Below are 23,231 nucleotides of genomic sequence, written 5' to 3' on the forward strand. Positions count from 1 at the left end.
CAGATCCTGAAGCCCGGACCCCCAATGCACAGCACCTCAGCAGGGATGCAGAGTGCAGAAAGGCCCAGCGCAGAGTGAACTCTGCCTAAGAAAATGGCCGCCGGAGCGAAGAGAGGGGGCGTTCCTGTAGGAGAGCGGGATCTGGAGGGCCATAGAGACCTGCAGGGGAGGAGTCACGCACAAGCAGTGGGGAGTGTCCCTCCCCTGTGCAGGACGGCCACCGGGAGGAGCCGTGCCTGTCCCTCTGCATGAGTGACATGCGAGGGTAGTTAACAGAAACTAGGCCTCCGGCAAAGCCGGGGCCTAAATTTGAGCGGCGAGGCCGACGCGCAGGCACCATCGGCGCGGTTCTCGGGCGAAAGCTAGAGAACCCGCCGGAAATGCCAAAATAAATACATTCAGCACACTCTCCCCATACATAAAGAACAGGGACCCCCAACATATGAGCGTCTCAGGTACTTAGCTGCTGAGACGCAGGGCCAGGTCCCTGGGGATGAGTGCTCCGGTCCAGCAGAATCCTCAAGGGGCTGTGGATGGAGACCGGTCTCCTGCCAGGCATGGAGACCGCGCTGGCTCCCACTTCAAGCCAGAGCCCAGGAGGGATGGTGAAGGAGCACGGCATGTAAGGCTCCAGCCTTGGAAATCAACCTTACAACACAACCGACACAGTGGGGTGAGAAGGGACATGCCGGGGGTCCAGACGTGGACCCGCACTTCTTCAATCTCTTTCCAAAAAAATAAAAAATATCATGAGAATGCATGTGTGGATGTATGCCTCCTGAACACAAAGCGATAAACTGGCTGTGACTGGCTCACCAGGGGGTGTATAAGCTCAGAGGGAGGAGCTACACTTTTAAGTGTAGTACTTTGTGTGTCCTCCAGAGGCAGAAGCTAAACACCAAGGTCTGGGTCTCCCAAAGGAACGATAAAGAAAATACAACTAAAAGTTAAACAAATTTCAGAACTCCTTTTCCTACACAATTCTCCTCCCTTTTGTTTTTTTTTTGTTCTTTCCTCCCCTCATCCTTCCCCCTCCCTGGTTAAAATGTTACATTTATATAGACTCGACTATAATTTGTTACTTATTTTGCATGTTGTCAACAAAGTGAAATGCAATTTTTACAAGTTAAGTTATAAAAATCAATAAAGTATACATAACTGTTCGTACTCTTGACGTGTTTCACGGATATGTGAAATTGGCCTAAAACTCACGAGTTTCCTTTCCTTAGGTTCACTAAACTAACTACTTTGCTAGGGAGGATAGTATAACCCAAATTTCCCTTTATCACGTATATTACAAGTCAAAGGTGATTTTTTTCAGCAAAAGGAATAGCCAATTGCAGCCAGGAAAGTTTAATGTCGTCTATTGCTACCCTATCCTGCAATGTAATTAGTTTGGTAGCTCTAAAGCTCCTGACTATAACCTCATGGTCCAAGATTTTTGTGATATTAGACACTGCTTGCAATATTTCATACCTCCACAAGTTTGTTGTTCTCCTTCTTAAGCTTCACGAGATACTGGATTTTCTGTTGTGGATTCTGGTGTCCAAGAAGCTTCCCATTTTCTTCTACGAGGCATGCAATCTGCTTCCTCAATAATTCTGACTCCTGTTCAAAAAGAATTTTCTTAATCAGATATGGTTTAAAATATAATGTATTTTCATAACACACAAAAAGGTAGCTATTTCATAAAATAGGTAGAGATACATTTCTAGTAAAAATACTATGTCTATATTATATATCCAGAATGTAACAATATTTTCATAGAAGTATCCTAATGTGGTGAAATCCCAAAAAATTATTTCCATGGTTCGCACGATAACCAAAATGCAGCAGCAAATGTGGACAATGATAATGTGTATTATGCATAAATGTGATGGGTCTTCCATACAAATGTCTTCATAGCCACTAGGTTATAGTGCACTGCATGGACTTTTTTTTTTTTCTAATCGGTCTGCGATTACCCTCATTATTGAAGAAAATAGTGGGCATCCGAAGAACAATGAAAAAAAAATATCAAAAGAGGTATTCTATTACCAAATATCAAAAAATACCCACAACAGTCCCCAATTATAGTGGAAAGGCCACAAACGTCTTAGAAAAATTAAGATCCTAACTTCTAGGCTGTGGGATGCTAGCATGCTGAATGGGATGCCTTGGCCTCACTGTCAGAGTACGAGATCTCACACTTTACACTAAAACCCTTCTGTTGCTTTATTTCCAAAGCAGTTTCCAGTCCGTAATATGATCACAGATCTAAATCAGTGATCGGTAACTACTTTGTAAATAATACAATGCTGTTTTAGTTAAAAGCATGAGTTCTCCCGATTACACACAAGATCTGGAGCTCTGACAGTGGGGGCTCCTGTGTAGGGTTGTGGGATCCAACTCAGCATGTTGGGATCTTACAAGTTTGGACCCGACTTTTGCTAGCACTTTGCCTTCCTCACGTAGTAAATAGGGACGGTTAGAAGCATTTTTTTTTTGCAATAATTGATATTTAATAAATTTATATCTGTCTGCAGTTGCCCACTTTCTTAACTAAAAAGGGAAACCGCAGACAGATAATGGGGCCTCTTTAAAGTTCTGTTTTCTTATGAACACTGTTTGTAAAGTTTTCTGTGACAACCTGTTCTCAAGTATGCAGGAATCTCCACTATGTACGTAAAGAGAAGTTATTCTTGCAAATTACCATTAACTTCTTCTCGGTCTCCTCATTTTTTCCTTCTAATAGTGAGCGGATTTCTTCTTTCTCCTGGAAGGCTTTCAGCTCTAAAGCGCGTGTCCGTTCTATTTCCCTGCTCATCTCGGTCATGGATTGCTCTTTATTTCTGAGCATAGTTCTTACGTCTTCTAACCTACAAATAGCAGATGAAGCAGCAGTATATACTTGCTTAGGAGTGCTATCAAACCAAACGGCCAGTATAATAGACTACATCGTGCTTAGGATCAATATTTTCATAATTATTTCATTTTCATGTCATATAAAGAGTGAACCTGCCTTCAACTAGCTAATTTAAAAATGTGGACACTAACAACTGTTACTTTCTAACAGTGATATATTATTCACATGTGCCTTTTTATAATTTAGACCAACTACCTGCACACAAAACTCCACTCAGATTTGTAAACCTCCATCAGAGATTCTTACAAGAGCTACTTGTTATTTATTTCCTATATAGTGCAATTAACTCCGCAACGGTTTACTGACATGATCATCACTGTTCCCATTGGGGCTCACAATCTAAATTCCTTATCTACATGTCTCTGGATGGTGGGAGGAAACCGGGGAACCAGGGAGGAAACTCCCGCAAACACCAGGAGAACATAAAAACTCAGTTAATCGATTAAATATTATATATTTATGTATACACTCTAACACACATCACATCATATATATGATGTGTGTTGTTTGTGTCTATAGATAGAGAATTTTGTTACTTACCGTAAATTCTTTTTCTTATAGTTCCGTATTGGGAGACCCAGACCATGGGTGTTTAGCTTCTGCCTCCGGAGGACACACAAAGTACTACACTTAAAAGTGTAGCTCCTCCCTCTGAGCTTATACACCCCCTGGTAGCCAGTCCTAGCCAGTTTAGTGCAAAAGCTGAAGGAGAATAGCCACCCACAAGTAGAACCGAGTAAGAACCGGAACAACCGGAGACTCTGTCCACGACAACAGCCGGTGATAACACGCGGAACAAGAAACTGCCAACAGGCAACAGGGAGGGAGCTGGGTCTCCCAATACGGAACTATAAGAAAAAAAAGAGAATTTTGTTTACTTACCGTAAATTCTTTTTCTTCTAGTTCCGTATTGGGAGACCCAGACATTGTGTGTCCTCCGGAGGCAGAAGCTATACACCCAAAGTACTACACTCAAAAGTGTAGCTCCTCCCTCTGAGCTTATACACCCCCTGGAGAACCAGATCTAGCCAGTTTAGTGCAAAAGCTGAAGGAGAATAGCCACCCACAAGTAAAAACAGAGCAAGAACCGGAACAACCGGAGTCTCTGTCTACGACAACAGCCGGTGATAACACGCAGAACAAGAAACTGCCAACAGGCAACAGGGAGGGTGCTGGGTCTCCCAATACGGAACTATAAGAAAAAGAATTTACGGTAAGTAAACAAAATTCTCTTTTTCTTTATCGTTCCTATGGGAGACCCAGACATTGGGACGTCTCAAAGCAGTCCATGGGTGGGAATAAACAGAAAAACTGAGAATTAGGCGGAGCCTAACTTCACAAGTGGGCGACAGCCGCCTGAAGGATGCGTCTGCCCAAGCTCGCATCTGCCGAAGCATAAGCATGCACTTGGTAGTGCTTTGAAAAGGTATGCAGGCTAGTCCAAGTGGCAGCCTGACAGACTTGCTGAGCCGTAGCCTGGTGCCTGAAAGCCCAAGAGGCACCGACAGCTCTGGTCGAGTGTGCTTTGATCCCCGGCGGGGGAGGCACCCGAGTACTCTGGTAGGCGTCCGAAATGGTCGATCTAATCCAACGGGCCAAGGTCGGCTTAGAAGCAGAGAGACCCTTGCACCGCCCTGTGGTTAGCACAAAAAGAGAGGTGCACCGCCTAAGCGCAGCGGTGCGAGACACATAAATCCGGAGAGCACGCACCAGATCTAGAGTATGCAGCGCTGTCTCAAAGCGATGAACAGGGGCCGGACAGAAGGAAGGCAAGGAAATATCCTGGTTAAGGTGGAAGGGAGAGACCACCTTAGGAAGAAAGTCCGGGGTCGGACAGAGAACTACCTTGTTTTGGTGAAAAACCAAAAAAGGTGACTCCGAGGAGAGAGCAGCCAAATCAGAGACTCTCCTGAGAGAAAAGTTATGGCAACTAGAAAGGCCACCTTTGAGAAAGACGATACAAAGAAACCTCCCTAAGGGGCTCGAAAGGGAGTTTCTGCAATACCGTGAGGACCAAGTTAAGGTCCCAGGGATCCAAGGGCCCCCGATAAGGCGGAATGATGTGAGACGCACCTTGCATGAAGGTGCGGACCTGAGTCAGCCGGGCGAGACGCCGCTGGAACAGCACTGATAGAGCTGAACTTGTCTCTTGAGAGAGTTGAGGGACAGTCCTAGCTGCAGACCGGACTGTAAAAAAAGACAGAAGGGTCGGCAACGAGAATGGCCAAGGAGAATGGCCGGAAGAGCGACACCAGGACAGGAAAATTTTCCAAGTCCTGTGATAGATCTTGACGGAGAAAGACTTACGGGCCCGAGTCATAGTGGAGATGACTTCAGGAGGAATACCAGAAGCCGTCAAAATCCAGGACTCAAGAGCCACGCCGTCAATTTGAGTGCCGCAGAATTCAGGCGGAAAAACGGACATTGCGAGAGCAGGTCTGGACGGTCCGGAAGATGCCACGGCATCTCCACGGACAGTTGGAGAAGGTCCGGATACCAAGCTCGCCTGGGCCAGTCCGGTGCAATGAGGATGACTCGACGGCCCTCCATTCTGATCTTGCGCAGGACTCTGGGCAAGAGAGCTAGAGGGGGAAACACGTAGGACAGACGAAACTGGGACCAGTCGTGAACCAGAGCGTCCACGGCGAAGGCCTGAGAATTGTGGGAGCGAGCCACGTAAACCGGAACCTTATTGTTGTGACGGGATGCCATTAGGTCCACGTCCGGAGTGCCCCACTTGCGGCAGATTGACTGAAACACTGCCGGGTGCAGGGACCACTCGCCACCGTCCACGGATTGACGGCTGAGATAATCTGCCTCCCAGTTTTCTACGCCAGGGATGTGGACTGCGGATATGGTGGACTTGGAGTCCTCCGCCCATTGAAGAATGCGTTGGACCTCCAACATTGCCAGGCGGCTGCGTGTCCCGCCTTGGTGATTGATGTAGGCAACCGCTGTCGCGTTGTCTGACTTGACTCGAATGTGCCTGCCCGCCAACAGGTGGTGAAAAGCTAGGAGAGCTAGAAGCACGGCTCTGGTTTCCAGCACATTGATTGAAAGGGCTGACTCGGACGGAGTCCAAGTGCCCTGCGCTCTGTGGTGGAGATGTACCGCTCCCCAGCCGGATAGGCTGGCATCCGTGGTGAGAATCACCCAGGACAGAGTCAGGAAGGAGCGCCCTTGGGACAGGGAGAGAGGTCGAAGCCACCACTGAAGAGAGCTCCTGGTCCGTGGCGACAGAGCCACTAACCTCTGAAAGGAGGAAGGCCGCTTGTCCCAACAGCGGAGAATGTCCAGCTGCAGAGGACGCAGATGGAACTGGGCAAAGGGAACCGCCTCCATGGAGGCCACCATTTGACCCAGCACCTGCATCAGGCGCCTGAGGGAATAACGGCGGGGCCTCAGGAGAGAGCGCACCGATAGCCGGAGAGACTGCTGTTTGTCTAAGGGCAACTTCACAAGTTCCGGCAAAGTCTCGAACTGCATCCCTAGGTACGTGAGACTCTGGGTCGGAGTCAGAGTGGATTTGGGAAGATTGACAATCCACCCGAATTGGGCTAGGGTGGCGAGAGTGAGCGAAACACTCCGCTGACAGTCTGCGCTGGATGTAATAAACTGGCTAGGACTGGCTACCAGGGGGTGTAAAAGCTCAGAGGGAGGAGCTACACTTTTAAGTGTAGTACTTTGTGTGTCCTCCGGAGGCAGAAGCTAAACACCCATGGTCTGGGTCTCCCAAAGGAACGATAAAGAAAAATATATATTTAATCGATGTGATGAGTTTGTATGTTCTCCCAGTGTTTGCGAAAGTTTTCTCTGGGTTCCCTGGTATAAATACACGACACACACACACACACACACACACACACACACACACACACCTGCATAAATACATACAGCGAGGGGCGAAATAAGCATTTCTCATTATTACACAATTCACGGACATCTATGGCTTGAGTTCTTTGCCTGTGTAGAGATTGGATGGGTTGGTACCGACATCAGGTAAGAAATTTTATGTCAGAAGGACCTTTAGAAATATATTTACTTAGAAAATTGGTGATGTGTTCAATACTTATTTGACCCGCTGTGAAATATATATATTTATACAGTGCCTTGCAAAAGTATTTAGCTCCCGTGAATTTTTCAACCTTTTCCCACATTTCAGGCTTCAAACAAAAGATAAAAATGTCAATGTTATGGTGAAGAAACAACAAGTGGGACACAATTGTGAAGTTGAACGAAATGTATTGCTTATTTTAAACTTTTATAAAAAATAAACTGAAAATTGGGGCGTGCAATAAGATTCAGCCCCTTTAAGTTAATACTTTGTAGCGCCACCTTTTGCAAGTCGCTTGGGGTATGTGTCCATCAGTTTCGCACATCGAGAGACTGAAGTTTTTGCCCATTCCTTCCTTTTCAAATAGCTTCAGCTGAGTGAGGTTGGATGGAGAGCGTTTGTGAACAGCAGTTTTCAGCTCTTTCCACAGATTCCCGATTGGATTCAGGTCTGGACTTTGACTTGGCCAAGTCAAACTCCTGGATACGTTTATTTGTGAACCATTCCATTGTAGATTTTGCTTTATGTTTGGATCATTGTCTTGTTGGAAGACAAACCTCCGTCCCAGTCTCAGGTCTTTTGCAGACTCCAACAGGTTTTCTTCAAGAATGGTCCTGTATTTGGCTCCATCCATCCTCCCATCAATTGTATCCATCTTCTTTGTCCCTGCTGAAGAAAAGCAGGCCCAAACCATGATGCTGCCACCTCCATGTTTGACAGTAGGGATGGTGTGTTCAGAGGTGATGAGCTGTGTTGCTTTTACGCCAAACATATCGTTTGACATTGTGCCCAAATAGTTCAATTTTGGTTTCATCTGACCAGAGCACCTTCTTCCACATGTTTGGTGTGTCTCCCAGGTGGCTTGTGTCAAACTTTAAATTACACATTTTTATGGATATCTTTGAGAAATGGCTTTCTCCTTGCCACTCTCCCATAAAGGCCAGATTTGTGCAGTGTACGACTGATTGTTGTCCTATGGACAGACTCTCCCACCTCAGCTGTAGATCTCTGCAGTTCATCCAGAGTGATCATGGGCCTCTTAGCTGCATCTCTGATCAGTCTTCTCCTTGTTTGAGATGAAAGTTTGGATGGATGGCCAGGACTTGGTAGATTTGCAGTGGTATGATACTCCTTCCATTTCAATATGATCGCTTGCACAGTGCTCCTTGGGATGTTTACAGTTGTGGAAATGTTTTTGTAACCAAATCAGTCTTTAAACTTCTCCACAACAGTATCATGGACCTGCCTGTTGTGTTCCTTGGCCTTCATGATGCTATCTGCGTTTTAAACAGAACACAGAGACTATCACAGTGCATTTATACGGAGACTTTATTACACACAGGTGGCTTATATTTATCATCATCATCAGTCATTTAGGACAACATTGGATCATTCAGCGATCCTCAATGAACTTCTGGAGTGAGTTTGCTGCACTGAAAGTAAAGAGGCCGAATAATATTGCACGCCCCAGTTTTCAGTTACTTGTTTTTTCACATTTTTAAAATAAGCAATACATTTCGTTCAACTTCACAATTGTGTCCCACTTGATGTTGATTCTTCACCATAACATTAAAATTTTTATCGTTCTGTTTGAAGCCTGAAATGTGGGAAAAGGTTGAAAAATTCAAGGGAGCCGAATACTATCGCAAGGCACTGTATACACACATTAATATATATATATACATATATATATATATATATATATATATATATATATATATATATACACATACATATACACAGACATACATGCATATATAATATCTAGGTCCATACACACATACACTATGTTATTAGCACATATAAAATATATAATTTTTTTCCAAAGAATAAGAATCTATCATCTAACTTACTCTTTTTGCACCTTCAGAAGTTGCTCAGCTGTCTTGCCCTATTGAAAGTAAATGAATCGATTAAAAAAAAGAGAATTTTGTTTACTTACCGTAAATTCTTTTTCTTATAGTTCCAGAAGCATTTCTCGGACATAGCGTTGGCATTTAAACATCTAAAACAGGGACGAACGATCTCTACAGTGGCACAACACTATCTCAGGCACCATGGTAGCAGAATTGGAAACACAACCGTGGTTGGCTTGGATAGAGTTTTGAGCAATATACGAGGTGGTAATCCTACTCCGGCACTCCTGAGAACTGAGTCTTGGTGGATCTTTCAGCTGGATACAGTTATGCCCAATGGCATCAACGAGAATCTTCTATTTACTGGCTACTATAAAAAATAGATATTTGTGTCCTGCAATTTGAATGGGCTTCCCTTCCCTCTTTCCTCTTTGGTTCACTATACACATGAGAATTCTATATAAAATCTCTTAAAGATGTTTTACTGTGTCTGTAATGAACTCACTCACTGTTCTATTTGCATACCTGCTTGTTTGTTTACCCTTGTTGCTTTGCATCTATGCATTACATTGTATTTAAATGTGTATTGTCTTTGCAGAGAACATATCAAGTCTTTCCACTGTTTTATTATATACTGTGGTGACCAGTTTCCTGTTTTGCACTAAAGGATTACATTACTATGGAACCAATAGATGTGCACATCTGCTATTCAGGGTCTTATCTGTGGTATCCTTAAGGTCCAGTCACACATAACGAGATCGTGAACGAGATCGCTACTACGTCACACTTTCTGGATCGTTTATGAGTCGTTGAAATTGCATGTTGGGTGTCACACATAACGAGTTTATGAATGAGCATGCGTCCCGTATAACGATCTTTCAAATCGCTGGGACCCTGTCACACAGCAACTATGTTAACGATTCCAATCCCATTAGGGGCGTTGTAAAATGCAGTGAGTCACGTAGGCGTGCATTTGCGTCGCCTTTTCCATACCCCCCTCCGCTTTCATTGGCGGCCAATACTGCGTTCTGATTGGGCATGCAGGGGGCGTATCTAGCGGTTAAATTTTGGATCGCGTCACCCTTTGTCACTTCTTTTGCGCTTTGCTTTGAGATAGAACCTGCGTCTCCACCCTGATTCCTTCGTCCATTGTACCCGGTCGCTTTGTTGGTGTGTTTTTCGGATCGAAGCCGCACCTGCACCTGGAGCTAACCAATCGGTGCAGAGAGGGGCGCGGAAACGGGGACGCAACAACACGCCTTCGTGCATCTCATCTAGGTTGAAGTCGTTCTTGCATCACAGAAACTGTGACGTAGTAACGATCTCGTTTACGATCTCGTTATGTGTGAAGTGGCCTTAAGTGATACCAGACTCTGAATGACACTGAGATCTGCTGCCGCACTCCACAGGAGCTGCGGAGCGGGGCTTGACGTCACTCCGGTCACATGACCGGACCACATGGTGCTGCATTACACTGCTGAATGCACGCCCACAGCCTGGTTCCAGCTTACATGGAGGTTACAGAGGATTCCACCCTCCTTGTTTGTTTGGTGAACGGTATATTCAACACACCGGTCAGTAATTATCTATGGTCCTTTTGTATATATATATATATCTAGGCTCTGGTCATTCCTTCATTTACCCCTGATGAAGCCACACATGGTGGCGTAACGCGTGGGGCAGGCGCACCCACACCTCCTCTCTCATTATTTACTCATCTGGTATTGTATTGGCTCTCCCTGATCTGTACCATATTTATGTTAGTCCTACATTTGGTGACTATGTATTGCTGTATACTGTTCTCTGGTACTGTTATTTTTGAGCCTATGTGATTTATTCCATCTGTATCATTCCATGAGGTTTCAGTGGTGATGTGCTAAACTGTTCATGGGTTGATCACCCCTTTGATCTTCCCCAGTTTTAAGTGTTCTTAATAATATTTCTCTGTGTTATTAATAAACTTGTTTACACTTTTTGCATGCAACAAGGGACTCCTCTTGCTTCATTCCATTATTCTGGATTTTCCAGTATATGTTTGGTGTAGTTGTGCCCACTCTTTCCCATGTGTTGTTTTCTATGTTCTATTTATGGGTTGGAGCACACTTCCATAATCTATTTATTCAAGGTGGTGCCGTCCCCATTTGTTTCTTTTTCTGTGATAGATCTTAGCGGAGGAAGACTTACGGGCCCGAGTCATAGTGGAGATGACTTCAGGAGGAATACCAGAAGCCGTCAAAATCCAGGACTCAAGAGCCACGCCGTCAATTTGAGAGCCGCAGAATTCAGGCGGAAAAACGGACCTTGCGAGAGTAGGTCTGGACGGTCCGGGAGATGCAACGGCATCTCTATGGACAGATGGAGCAGGTCTGGATACCAAGCTCGCCTGGGCCAGTCCGGTGCAATGAGGATGACTCGACGGCCCTCCATTCTGATCTTGCGCAGGACTCTGGGCAAGAGAGCTAGAGGGGGAAACACGTAGGACAGACAAAACTGGGACCAGTCTAGAACCAGAGCGTCCGCGGCGAATGCCTGAGGATCGTGGGAGCGAGCCACGTAAACAGGAACTCTGTTGTTGTGACGGGATGCCATTAGGTCCACGTCCGGAGTGCCCCATTTGCGGCAGATTGACTGAAACACTGCCGGGTGCAGGGACCACTCGCCACCGTCCACGGTTTGACGGCTGAGATAATCTGCCTCCCGGTTTTCCACGCCTGGGATGTGGACTGCGGATATGGTGGACTTGGAGTCCTCCGTCCATTGATGGATGCGTTGAACCTCCAACATTGCCAGGCGGCTGCGTGTCCCGCCTTGGTGATTGATGTAGGCAACCGCTGTCGCGTTGTCTGACTGGACTCGAATGTGCCTGCCTGCCAACAGGTGGTGAAAAGCTAGGAGAGCTAGAAGCACGGCTCTAGTTTCCAGCACATTGATTGAAAGGGCTGACTCGGACGGAGTCCAAGTGCCCTGCGCTCTGTGGTGGAGACATACCGCTCCTCAGCCGGATAGACTGGCATCCGTGGTGAGAATCAGCCAGGACGGGGCCAGGAAGGAGCGCCCCTGGGACAGAGAGAGGGGCCGAAGCCACCACTGAAGAGAGCTCCTGGTCAGTGGCGACAGAGCCACTAACCTGTGTAAGGAGGAAGGCCGCTTGTCCCAACAACGGAGAATGTCCAGCTGCAGGGGGCGCAGATGGAACTGGGCAAAGGAGACAGCTTCCATTGACGCCACCATTTGACCCAGCACCTGCATCAGACGCCTGAGGGTATAACGGCGGGGCCTCAGCAGAGAGCGCACTGCCAGTTGGAGGGACTGCTGTTTGACTAAGGGCAACTTCACAAGTGCCGGCAAAGTCTCGAACTGCATCCCTAGGTACGTGAGACTCTGGGTCGGAGTCAGAGTGGATTTGGGCAGATTGACAAGCCACCCGAATTGGGCTAGAGTGGCGAGAGTGAGCGAGACACTCCGCTGACAGTCTGCGTTGGATGAAGCCTTGACTAGAAGGTCGTCCAGGTAAGGAATCACTGCCAACCCCTGTAGGTGCAGAACCGCAATCACTGCTGACATGACCTTGGTGAATACACGAGGGGCCGTGGCTAACCCGAAGGGGAGAGCCACAAATTGGAAATGATCTTCTCCGATTGCAAAACGTAGCCAACGCTGGTGTGAAACTGCAATTGGCACATGCAGATAGGCATCTCTGATGTCGATGGATGCCAGGAAATCCCCTTGGGTCATTGAGGCAATGACTGATCGCAGAGACTCCATGCGGAAGTGCCGCACCTGCACATGCTTGTTGAGAAGCTTGAGATCCAGGATGGGCCGGAATGTACCGGAATTAGCCGAAGCCACCGCAGTGCGGTGAGAAGCCTCCAGCATGGCAGACATGGCATAGGATGAAAAAGCTGAAGCTTGGGAAGTCAAGGCAACCATTTCGGGCATAGATTCCCTGGTGAGGGAATGCATCTCCTCTAGAGAAGCAGAGATGGCTTTGAGAGCCCACACTGCTGCAAAAGACGGGGAAAACGAGGCCCCCGCCGCTTCATATACGGATTTGGCCAGAAGGTCAATCTGACGGTCAGTGGAATCCTTAAGGGAGGTGCCATCAGCCACCGACACAACGGTCCTGGCTGAGAGCCTAGACACTGGGGGGTCTACCTTTGGGGACTGAGCCCACTCCTTGACCACCTCAAATGGAAAGGGAAAACTGTCATCAGAACCACGCTTTGGGAAGCGTTTGTCAGGACAGGCCCTGGGCTTGGACACAGCGGCCTGAAAACTGGAGTGGTTAAAGAACACACTCTTTGCCCTCTTAGGCGAGGTAAACTGGTGCTTTTCTGCCAGAGAGGGTTGCTCCTCTGATACTGGCGGATTGAGATCCAGTACAGAATTAATGGAAGCAATCAAGTCACTAAGATCTGAGTCACTTTCGGACAGATCAATGGGGTACATGGAGTTAGCCTCCGAGCCCCCTGTAAAGGCATCCTGCTCATCCTGCGAGTCCGCTCTTGAATCAGAGCCGCGGGAGGAGGGGGAACCCTACGTCTCTTCTTAGGAGGACGGGGTCTGGGCCCTGATGATGAATCCTCTTTGAGCTCAGGTCCTGAGAGAGCCCTAGCAGCAGAGGCACCCTGTGAGGGGGGCTGATGCATATTCAGCAAAGTCCTGGACAGCAGTCCCATGGACTCGGCAAAAGACTGGGAGATAGACCTAGATAAAGGATTCTACCCAAGCCGGGGGCTCAGCCACAGGAGCAGGAGCAGCCTGAGAGACCACTGGGAGAGAGACTCCAGGCTGTGGCACCGCCAAGGTAGAGCAGGCATCACAATGTGGATAGGTGCTCGGTTCAGGCAGCAGGAGCTTACATGCAGCGCATACAGAGTAAAGCTTTGGAGCCTTGCTCCTCGTGTGAGACATGCTGCTGGAGTGGGGGCTCTGCCAGAGAATGAACCCCAGAGAGTATATACAGAGGTCCACAACCAGAGCCGGTTGTGGCTTACCAGACCGCTGTGCTGTGCAGAGCGGTGTTGTGTGCCCTCCAGATCCCGAAGCCCGGACCCCTAAGCACAGCACCTCAGCAGGGATGCAGAGTGCAGTCCAGCGCTGAGAGAACGCTGAGAAAATGGCCGCCGGAGCGAAGAGAGGGGGCGGGACTTGCTTGAGGAGCGGGATCTGGTGGGCCATAGGGACCTACAGGGGAGGGGACACACACTGCAGTGGGGAGTGTCCCTCCTCTGTACAGAACGGCCGCCGGGAGGAGCCGAGCCTGTCCATCTGCATGAGTGACATGCGAGGGCAGTGAAACAGAAACTAGGCCTCCGGCGAAGCCGGGGCCTAAATTTGAGCGGCGCGGCCGACGCGCAGGCACCGTCGGCGCGGTTCTCAGGCGACAGCCAGAGAACCCGCCGGAAATGTCAGTAAACACAATAAGCACACTCTCCCCCAACAATAAAGTACAGGGACCCCGAAATATAAACGTCTCAGGAACTTAGCTGCTGAGACGCAGGTCCAGGTCCCTGGGGATGAGTGCTCCAGTCCAGCAGGGTCCTGAAGGACTGCGGATGGAGACCGGTCTCCTGCCAAGCATGGAGACCGTGCTGGCTCCCACTTCAAGCCAGAGCCCAGGAGGGATGGTGAAAGAGCACGGCATGCAAGGCTCCAGCCTAGGAAATCAACCTTACAACACCGCCGACACAGTAGGGTGAGAAGGGACATACCGGGGGTCCAGACGTGGACCCGCACTTCTTCAATCTCGTTCCAAAAGGAAAAAATCATATGAGAATGCATGTGTGGATGTATGCCTCCTGAACACAAAGCGATAAACTGGCTGGGTCTGCTCACCAGGGGGTGTATAAGCTCAGAGGGAGGAGCTACACTTTTAAGTGTAGTACTTTGTGTGTCCTCCAGAGGCAGAAGCTAAACACCCATGGTCTGGGTCTTCCAAAGGAACGATAAAGAAAACTAAATAATGAGAAAACACAGAAAGAACACGATTTACATTTTAGCCAATCATACACACGGGCAGACGTAAAGATGATCTGAAAAGTGAACCTGTAACTCTAAGGGTGGTGTCACACACAGCGACGACGACATTTTCTGTGACGTTGCAGCGACGTCCCGTCGCTGTGTGTGACATCCAGCAACGAGCTGGCCCCTGCTGTGAGGTCGCCGGTCGTTGCTTAATGTCCAGCTTCATTTTTTGGTCGTCGCTCTCACGCTGTGACGCACACATCGCTGTGTGTGACAGCGAGAGAGCGACAAAATGAAGCGAGCATGGAGCAGGAGCCGGCATCTGGCAGCTGCGGTAAGCTGTAACCAGGGTTAACATCGGGTAACCAAGGGAAGACTTTTCCCTGGTTACCCGATATTTACCTTCGTTACCAGCATCCGCCGCTCTCGCTTCCAGTGCCGGCTCCTGCTCTCTGCACATGTAGCTGCAGTACACATCGGGTAGTTAACCCGATGTGTACTGTAGCTAGGAGAGCAGGGAGCCAGCGCTAAGCGCGGCTCCCTGCTTTCTGCACATGTAGCACAGCGACGCGTGTCGTTATGATCGCTGCTGCTTCTGCTGTGTTTGACAGCTAAGCAGCGATCATAACAGCGACTTACAAGGTCGCTGTTGCGTCACAGAAAATGGTGACGTAACAGCGACGTTGTTGTCGCTGTCGCTATGTGTGAACCCAGCTTAATTCAATTCATCACAGTTTGTCAGGTTGTTTCCTAATCCCCAACTGTTTGTCTGCAGTGTATAGACACACATATACCAGCCTCAGTTAGAAGCAGTTGAGATGGGGATATCTTCTTACACAGGGCTTGTCACTTGTAATGAATAGGTAATTGTTTTATCTGGTATAAAATACTGCTGTTCATCTCCTGTGGCTCTCATTCTAGAGATATGATTTCCTCTCCCATGAATTTAAGCCTTAATAGTCAATTGTGCAGGGTCTTCAGCTCTGCTCGTTGGGAATCTTTATGAGGTTCATATGGCTTACATAGAATAAAGGAGTGACCATATCGCAGGAGCTGATGGTTCAGGAACAAAAGATACATTAGAAATTGGACAAGGTGAAAAAAACAAAAACCAAAACAACAAAAAAAGTACAGATTTATGACAAGCGTCTGCAGCCAGTATATGAGGCTTTGTTTTACGCAGGGGAATTTTAGTAGTTTTTGGCATTTTTGGGGCATTCATATACATTACACTGTCAATGTTTTTTCTTGCAACTTAAACCAATGATTCCTCAAAAATTAGATAGGGTCTTATATTTTTTTGCTGCAAAAGATGCGCTAGGGCTTATTTTCAGGGGAGGTCTTATATTTTCCCATGAACAACCATGCATATTTATTCTTGAACAAAAAAATAAATAAATCATCAACATTTATTTAACCCCTTTACGACCGCCGATACGCCTTTTAACGGCGGTAAATAAGGGTACTTTTTCCGATCCGCCGCTTTTTAACGGCGGTCGGAAAAAAGGGTCTAGCGCCCCCCAGAGTCAGAAAATTTCCGGGGTCTCAGCTGCCGGGGGTAGCTGAGACCCTGGAGATCATGATTCGGGCCGGTTTTTCCGGTCCCCGCTCACCTGATGACCGGTATACACCGTATACCGATCATCAAGTTATAGTAAATGACCGCGCCGGTAAAAAATGATTTATCTCCCATCTGGCATGTTCAAACATGCCAGATGGGAGATAAATCTTTTTCCCGGTTCCCTCCGGTCCCCCGGTGTCCCCAAAGTGCCCCCCCCGACCCCCAACCCCCTCCCGAAAATCCAAGATGGCCGCGCGCACCGGCGATCACAGCAGCGCGCCGGCCGCATTTCCACTGTTCCTATGGTTTCTGTCGCATGTGCCATCACACATGCGACAGAAACCTGCTCCCTAGGCCCTGCCGGGATCCCCCCTACCCTCCCCCTGGTGTCCCCCGGTGTCCCCCGGTGTCATACATACCGGAGTGCTGATCCCCCGCGGCCCCCTCCTCCTTCTCTGCAGACGCCGGTCACATGTGCCGAGCAGATGACAGCTTCCTGTGTTCAGGACGCTGGCTGCTGCTCGCACTCTGCAGCTGTGACCCGGGGAGAGTGGGTGCAGATTCTTTGCACCCACTCTCCTCAAATGGAGGGTCTGCCCTCCTAGAAAATGGGGGATACGTTCCCTGAACGTGTCCCCCATATTCTAGAAGGTCCAGAGGCGACGTGGGACATCCAAATGGATTATTGTGGATTTTTTTTTTTTCTTTTCAATAAATTGGTCAATCAGGGAATGTTTTGGGGAGTGTTTTTTCAAATAAATTTTTTTTTGTTGTCAATTTTTTTTTTATTACTGTCAATTAGTTATGTCGGGTATCTGATAGACGCCGTGACATAACTAATTGCTGGGCTTGATGCCAGGTGACATTACACACCTGGTATCAACCCCATTCATTACCCCGTTAGCCAACGCACCAGGGCGCGGGATGAGCTGGGGCGAAGCGCCAGAATTGGCGCATCTAATGGATGCGCCACTTCTGGGGCGGCTGCGGCCTGCTATTTTTAGGCTGGGAAGAGTCCAATAACCGTGGCTCTTCCCATCCTGAGAATACCAGACCCCAGCTGTCAGCTTCACCTTGGCTGGTGATCTAATTTGGGGGGACCCCACGTTTGTTTTTTTTTTTTAATTATTTATTTATAAATAATTAAAAAAAAAAAACAGCTTGGGGAGCCCTCCAAATTGATCACCAGACAAGGTGAAGCTGTCAGCTGTGGTTTGCAGGCTACAGCTGTCTGCTTTACCCTAGCTGGCTATCAAAAATAGGGGGGACCCCACGTCATTTATTTTAATTATTTTTTTTTTTTTTGGGCTAAATACAAGGCTAGGCATCCTTTAGTGTCACATGAAAGGCACTAAAGGGCGCCAGCTTAGAATATGCAGGGGGGTGGGACGTTATATATGTTTGACATCTATCCATTCATCCATTGTAGCATTTTACGCTGTGTGCCCACAATCAGGGTTTGCAACATTTTGGGCGCAGAGTGTTTTCCCTGCGTCCATAACGCTGCGTTGTGCAGTAGAAGCACAGTGGCAGGATTTTTAGAAATCCCGTGCCCACTGTGTTTCTTTTCTCCGCAGCATAAATCGACCTGTGGCGCAGCTTCCCGAGCCTCAGGATGTCAATTTATGCTGCGGAGATGAGTGTTCTTTGCAGGTAGAATAGAACTAAAGTCCACAGCAGCCTGAACCCAAATCGTGGGCATGGGCAGCTGCGTTCTCCCGTGGACAACACTCACATTTCTGCAGGAGGCTGACACTGGGTACTAGACGCCGTGTCGCTGGATCATGGCCACATAGCCTAAAGGCTACTTTACACGCTGCGATATCGGTCCCGATATCGCTAGCGTGGGTACCCGCCCCCATCTGTTGTGCGACACGGGCAATCGCTGCCCATGCCGCACAACATCGCGCACATGCGTCACACATACTTACCTGCCCGGCGACGTCGCTGTGACCGGCAAACCGCCTCCTTTCTAAGGGGGCGGTCCGTGTGGCGTCACAGTGACGTCACTGAGCGGCCGCCCAATAGAAGCGGAGGGGCGGAGATGAGTGGCCGGAACATCCCGCCCACCTCCTTCCTTCCTCATAGCGGCCGGGAGGCAGGTAAGGGGAGCTTCCTCGTTCCTGCGGCGTCACACATAGCAATGTGTGCTGCCGCAGGAGCGACGAACTACATCGTTACTGCTGCAGTAACGATAATCGAGAATGGACCCCCATGTCACCGATGAGCGATTTTGCACGTTTTTGCAACGATGCAAAATCGCTCATCGGTGTCACACGCAGCAACATCGCTAATGCGGCCGGATGTGCGTCACCAATTCCGTGACCCTAACGACTCCGCATTAGCGATGTCGCAGCGTGTAAAGCCCCCTTAACAGTGAGAAATTTTTTGCTACAGCAACAGTTTTGTGAAGTACCTGTGGATTCAAAATGTTTACTATACTCCTGAATAAAATCCTTGAGGGGTCCAGTTTCCAAAATGAGGTCACTTGTGGGGGGTTTCTGATGTATAGGTGCCCAAGGGGCCCTGCTAATGTGACATGGTGCGCGCAATTTACTTCAACTTTTCCAAAATTCAAATGGTGCTCCTTCCATTCCAAGCCCTCCCATTTATCCAAACAAAGGTTTTTGGCCACATGTGTGGTATCCCTGCGCTCACAAGAAATTAGATAACAACCTGTGGGGTACACGTTTTGTTGTTGCCTCTTGAAAAAGTGAAAAATGTGTCGCTAAATCAACATTTTTGTGAAAAAAATGAAAATTTCAATATGGCAACCTAAGCTTATCAAATTCTGTGAAGTATTCGTGTATTCAAAATGCTCAATATACACCTAGATTAAAGCCTTGAGGGGTCTTATTTCCAGAATGGGGTCACTTGTGGGGGACCTCCACTGCTTAGGCACCTCAGGGGTTCTCCTAATGCAACATGGCGTCCGCTATTGATTCCAGCCAATTTTGCAGTCAAATTGCACTCCTTCTCTTCTGAGCCCTGTAGTGTGCCCAAACAGTTGATTTCCACCACATACAAGATATCAACAAACTCAGGAGAAATTGCGCAATAAATTTCATGGTGATTTTTTTCCTGTTACCCTTGTGAAAAAAAAAGCTACCTGGTTGAAGTAACAATTTTGTGGTAAAATTTTATTTTTTTATTTTCATGGCTCAACGTTATAAACTTCTGTAAAGCACCTGGGGGTTCAGGGTACTCACCAAACATCAAGATAAATTCCTTGAGGGGCCTAGTTTCCAATATGGGGTCACTTGTGGTGTTTTTTTGCTGTTTACGTACCTTAGGGGTCCTCCAAATGCGACATGGTGCCCGCAATCTTTTTCAGCCAAATTTCCTTTCCAAAATTCAAATATTGCTCCTTCCGTTCCAAGCCCTCCCATTTCTCCAAACAAAGGTTTCAGACCACATGTGAGGTATCACCGCGCTCATAAAAAAGTGGGTAACAAACATTGGGGTCACATTTTTGGAATTACCTCTTGAAAAAGTGAAAAAATTGATGCTAAAGCAACATTTTTGAGAAAAAAATGAAAATTTTCAATGTGACAACGTAACGTTATCAAAATCTGTGAAGTACCTGTGTATCCAAAATGCTCACTATACCCCTAGATAGAAGCCTTAAGGGGTCTAGTTTCCAAAATGGTGTCACTTGTGAGGGGTTTCTGCTGTTTAGGTACCTTGGCGGACATGTAAATGCAACATGGTGCCCGCAATCTATTTCAGCCAAATTTGCTTTCCAAAATTCAAATATTGCTCCTTCTGTTCCGAGCCCTCCCATTTGTCCAAACAAAGGTTTCTGACCACATGTGGGGTATTGGCGCGTTCATAAGAAAGTGGGTAACAAGTTTTGGGGTTCATTTTGTTGTGTTATTTCTTCTAAAAGTGAATAAATTTGGGGTAGAGCAACATTTTAGGTAAAATTTTATTTTTTGCTTTTTTTCATTCCACTTTGCTTTAGTTCCTGTGAAGCACCTGAAGGGTTAATAAACTTCTTGGATGTGGTTTTGAGTACTTTGAGGCGTGCTGTTTTGAGAATGGTGTCACTTTTAGGTATTTTCTGTCACTTAGGCCTCTCAAAGTCACTTCAAATGTGATGTGGTCCCTAAAAAAATGGTTTTGTGAATTTTGTTGAAAAAATGGGAAATTGCTGATGAACTTTGACCCCTTCTAACTTCCTAACCCCAAAACATTTTGTTTCAGAAATTGCGCTAATGTAAAGTAGACATGTGGGAAATGTTATTTATTAACTGTTTTGTGTGACATAACTCTCTGGGTTAAGGGCATAAAAATTAAAAGTTTGAAAATTGCAAAATTTTCAAAATTTTCATCAAATTTCCGATTTTTTCACAAATAAAAGCAAAAAATATCGTTCTAAATTTATAACTATCATGAAGTACAATATGTCACGAAAAAACAATGTCAGAATCACCGGGATCCGTTGAAGCGTTCCAGAGTTATGACCTCATAAAGTGACACTGGTCAGAATTGCAAAAAATGGCCTGGTCATTAAGTACAAAACTGGCTTCGTCCTAAAGGGGTTAAATACAATCAGGCCATCACATTCTGGAACATAAATATTTTGTGCTAATCCTATTACTGGCTCAGATGCATAACTATTTTTTTTTTCCCAAATAAGTGACAGTGCCAGAATACTAAATACCTTCTCCATGCGTTCAGAAACTTCCTTTTCAATCTCTTTCTTAAGGTCTACCAGATTGCCACATTTTTTATCTTCATTACTAGAGATTGGGGAGGAATAATAATAATTTAAAAAAAAAAAGAAAAAACCCCAAAACAAAACAAAGATGCTTTAGGATTTTATCATTAACTAGAAGGTGGCCCGATTCTACGCATCAGGTATTCTAGAATTTACGTATTGTGTAGTTCATGTATGATTTTTGTGATATATATATATATATATATATATATATATATATATATATATATATATATATATATATATATATATATATATATATATATATATATATATATATATCTATATCTATATATATATAGATGTTGTTGTGTGTAGTTACCAAGTGTTTGTGTAGGGCGCTGTACATGTTCTGGATGTTGTCTGGGTGTGATGGGGGGGTGAGAGCGGTGTTGTTTGTGTGTTGCGTTGTTTGTGGAGCGCTGTGTGTCTGTAGCGCGGTTTGTGTGTGTGTGGTGTGTTTTGGGGGAGGTATGTTTTGTGCAATGTGTGTGTTGTGCGGTATGTGCGTATATTTGTGTGTGCAGCGTTGTCTGTGTGTGTGGGTGTCTGTGTAGGGCAGTTGTTTGTGGTTCCCAGTGTGTGTGTGTGGTGTGTTGTGCAGTGCGCGCGCGTGTGTGTGTGTGTGTGTGTGTGTGTGTGTGTGTGTGTGTGTGTGTGTGTGTGTGTGTGTGTGTGTGTGTGTGTGTGTGTGTGTGTGTGTTGGGGGGAGGTGTGCACTTCCCATTGTGCTCCATCCCCCATGCAGCGCACTCCCAAACGTGCTCCATCCCCCAATGCAGCGCACTCCCCATCGTGCTCCATCCGCCATGCTGCGCATCCCCCATCGTGCTCCATCTCCCATCCTGCGCACCCCCCATCGTGCTCCATCTCCCATGCTGCGCACTCCCAAACGTGCTCCATCCGCCATGCTGCGCACTCCCAAACGTGCGCCAGCATCAGCCTCTCTGTCCCCAGCATCAGCCTCTCTGTCCCCAGCATCAGCCTCTCTGTCCCCAGCATCAGCCTCTCTGTCCCCAGCATCAGCCTCTCTGTCCCCAGCATCAGCCTCTCTGTCCCCAGCATCAGCCTCTCTGTCCCCAGCATCAGCCTCTCTCATCCCAGCATCAGCCTCTCTCATCCCAGCATCAGCCTCTCTCATCCCAGCATCAGCCTCTCTGTCTCCAGCATCAGCCTCCCCATCCCAGCCTTCCCCAGGATCAGCCTCTCTCCTCCCAGCCTCCTCCAGCACGCCGTGCTCCTCTGCCGACACTCACAGATCCGATCGCATACACTAACACACCCACACTCCCACACCCCCACTCCCACACCCCCACACACACAATCGCATACACTCACACACACCTGATCGCATACACTCACACACACCTGATCGCATACACTCACACACACACACACTGACGATATTGCACATACACGCTCATACTCACAACATCCGGAGATACCACATGCTTCTGGCCATGTGATCCTCCGGCAGGTCCTGGAAGCTCACAGCACAGTATCGAGGCCGAGAAGCAAGCGATATCTCCGGATGCTGTGAGTATGTGGATGCGATGTGATGTATGTGTGATGTGTGTGAGAGTGAGTGTGAGCCGGCGTACACTGGTAACTATGAGTATAATGGTTACCGGCGTTCACGGGCTCCGTCAAGATCCCAGCATCGCAAGGTTATGTCTAGCGCTGCTGGGATCCTGATGGAGCCGGTGTAGAAGGATGTTGTGAGTGTGTGGATGTGATGTGTGAGGTGTGTGTGAGAGTGAGTGTGATCTGATGTGTGTGTGTGTACTCACCTGGGAGTCGGAGCTACGTGTCAGTTGGGCCAGAGCGAGCGTGCATTGCGTGAGGGGGGCGGGGCCTGCAGAGAGCCGGGGTGAGCGGCCAATCCGTGTGGGGGGGCGGGGCGCCATGGCGAGCCCAGCGGCCAATCAGCTTTGTGTCACCGTAAGGACACAATTTCGGAGCATGACAGACAGACAGACAGACTAAGGCAATTATATATATAGATTAGTAAGAGACTTTAAAATGGAATTTTTTTTTTCTGTATTTATGCATATTTTCTGAAAATAGCGAATAAGATGCCTAATTAAACCTTCCAACTTCACTTAGTAATGTGAACAAGTCATTCCACAAAACCACTTTTATGGCACTATGATGTGCAGGCACAG

The 23,231-nt window shown here is 47.3% G+C and overlaps 1 protein-coding gene and 1 long non-coding RNA gene across 2 annotated transcripts in view; one reads left to right on the forward strand and one right to left on the reverse strand.

Moving 5' to 3' along the window:
* LOC142243339 (uncharacterized) overlaps nt 1–9,271 on the forward strand; it is a 150,628-nt gene extending 141,357 nt beyond the window's left edge. Inside the window, exon 3 of the long non-coding RNA XR_012724351.1 lies at nt 8,923–9,271. This is a non-coding gene — a long non-coding RNA (uncharacterized LOC142243339). The remainder of the gene's footprint in view (nt 1–8,922) is intronic.
* KIF15 (kinesin family member 15) overlaps nt 1–23,231 on the reverse strand; it is a 263,264-nt gene that overhangs the window by 8,877 nt on the left and 231,156 nt on the right. The window contains exons 31-34 of the mRNA XM_075315169.1: nt 21,010–21,088; nt 8,813–8,850; nt 2,693–2,858; nt 1,477–1,608 (exon numbers count right to left, since the gene is read on the reverse strand). Of these exons, the coding sequence (XP_075171284.1) occupies nt 1,477–1,608; nt 2,693–2,858; nt 8,813–8,850; nt 21,010–21,088 (415 nt within the window). The remainder of the gene's footprint in view (nt 1–1,476; nt 1,609–2,692; nt 2,859–8,812; nt 8,851–21,009; nt 21,089–23,231) is intronic.

The sequence above is a fragment of the Anomaloglossus baeobatrachus genome, chromosome 6 (assembly GCF_048569485.1).
Source record: "Anomaloglossus baeobatrachus isolate aAnoBae1 chromosome 6, aAnoBae1.hap1, whole genome shotgun sequence".
Classification (NCBI taxonomy): domain Eukaryota; kingdom Metazoa; phylum Chordata; class Amphibia; order Anura; family Aromobatidae; genus Anomaloglossus; species Anomaloglossus baeobatrachus.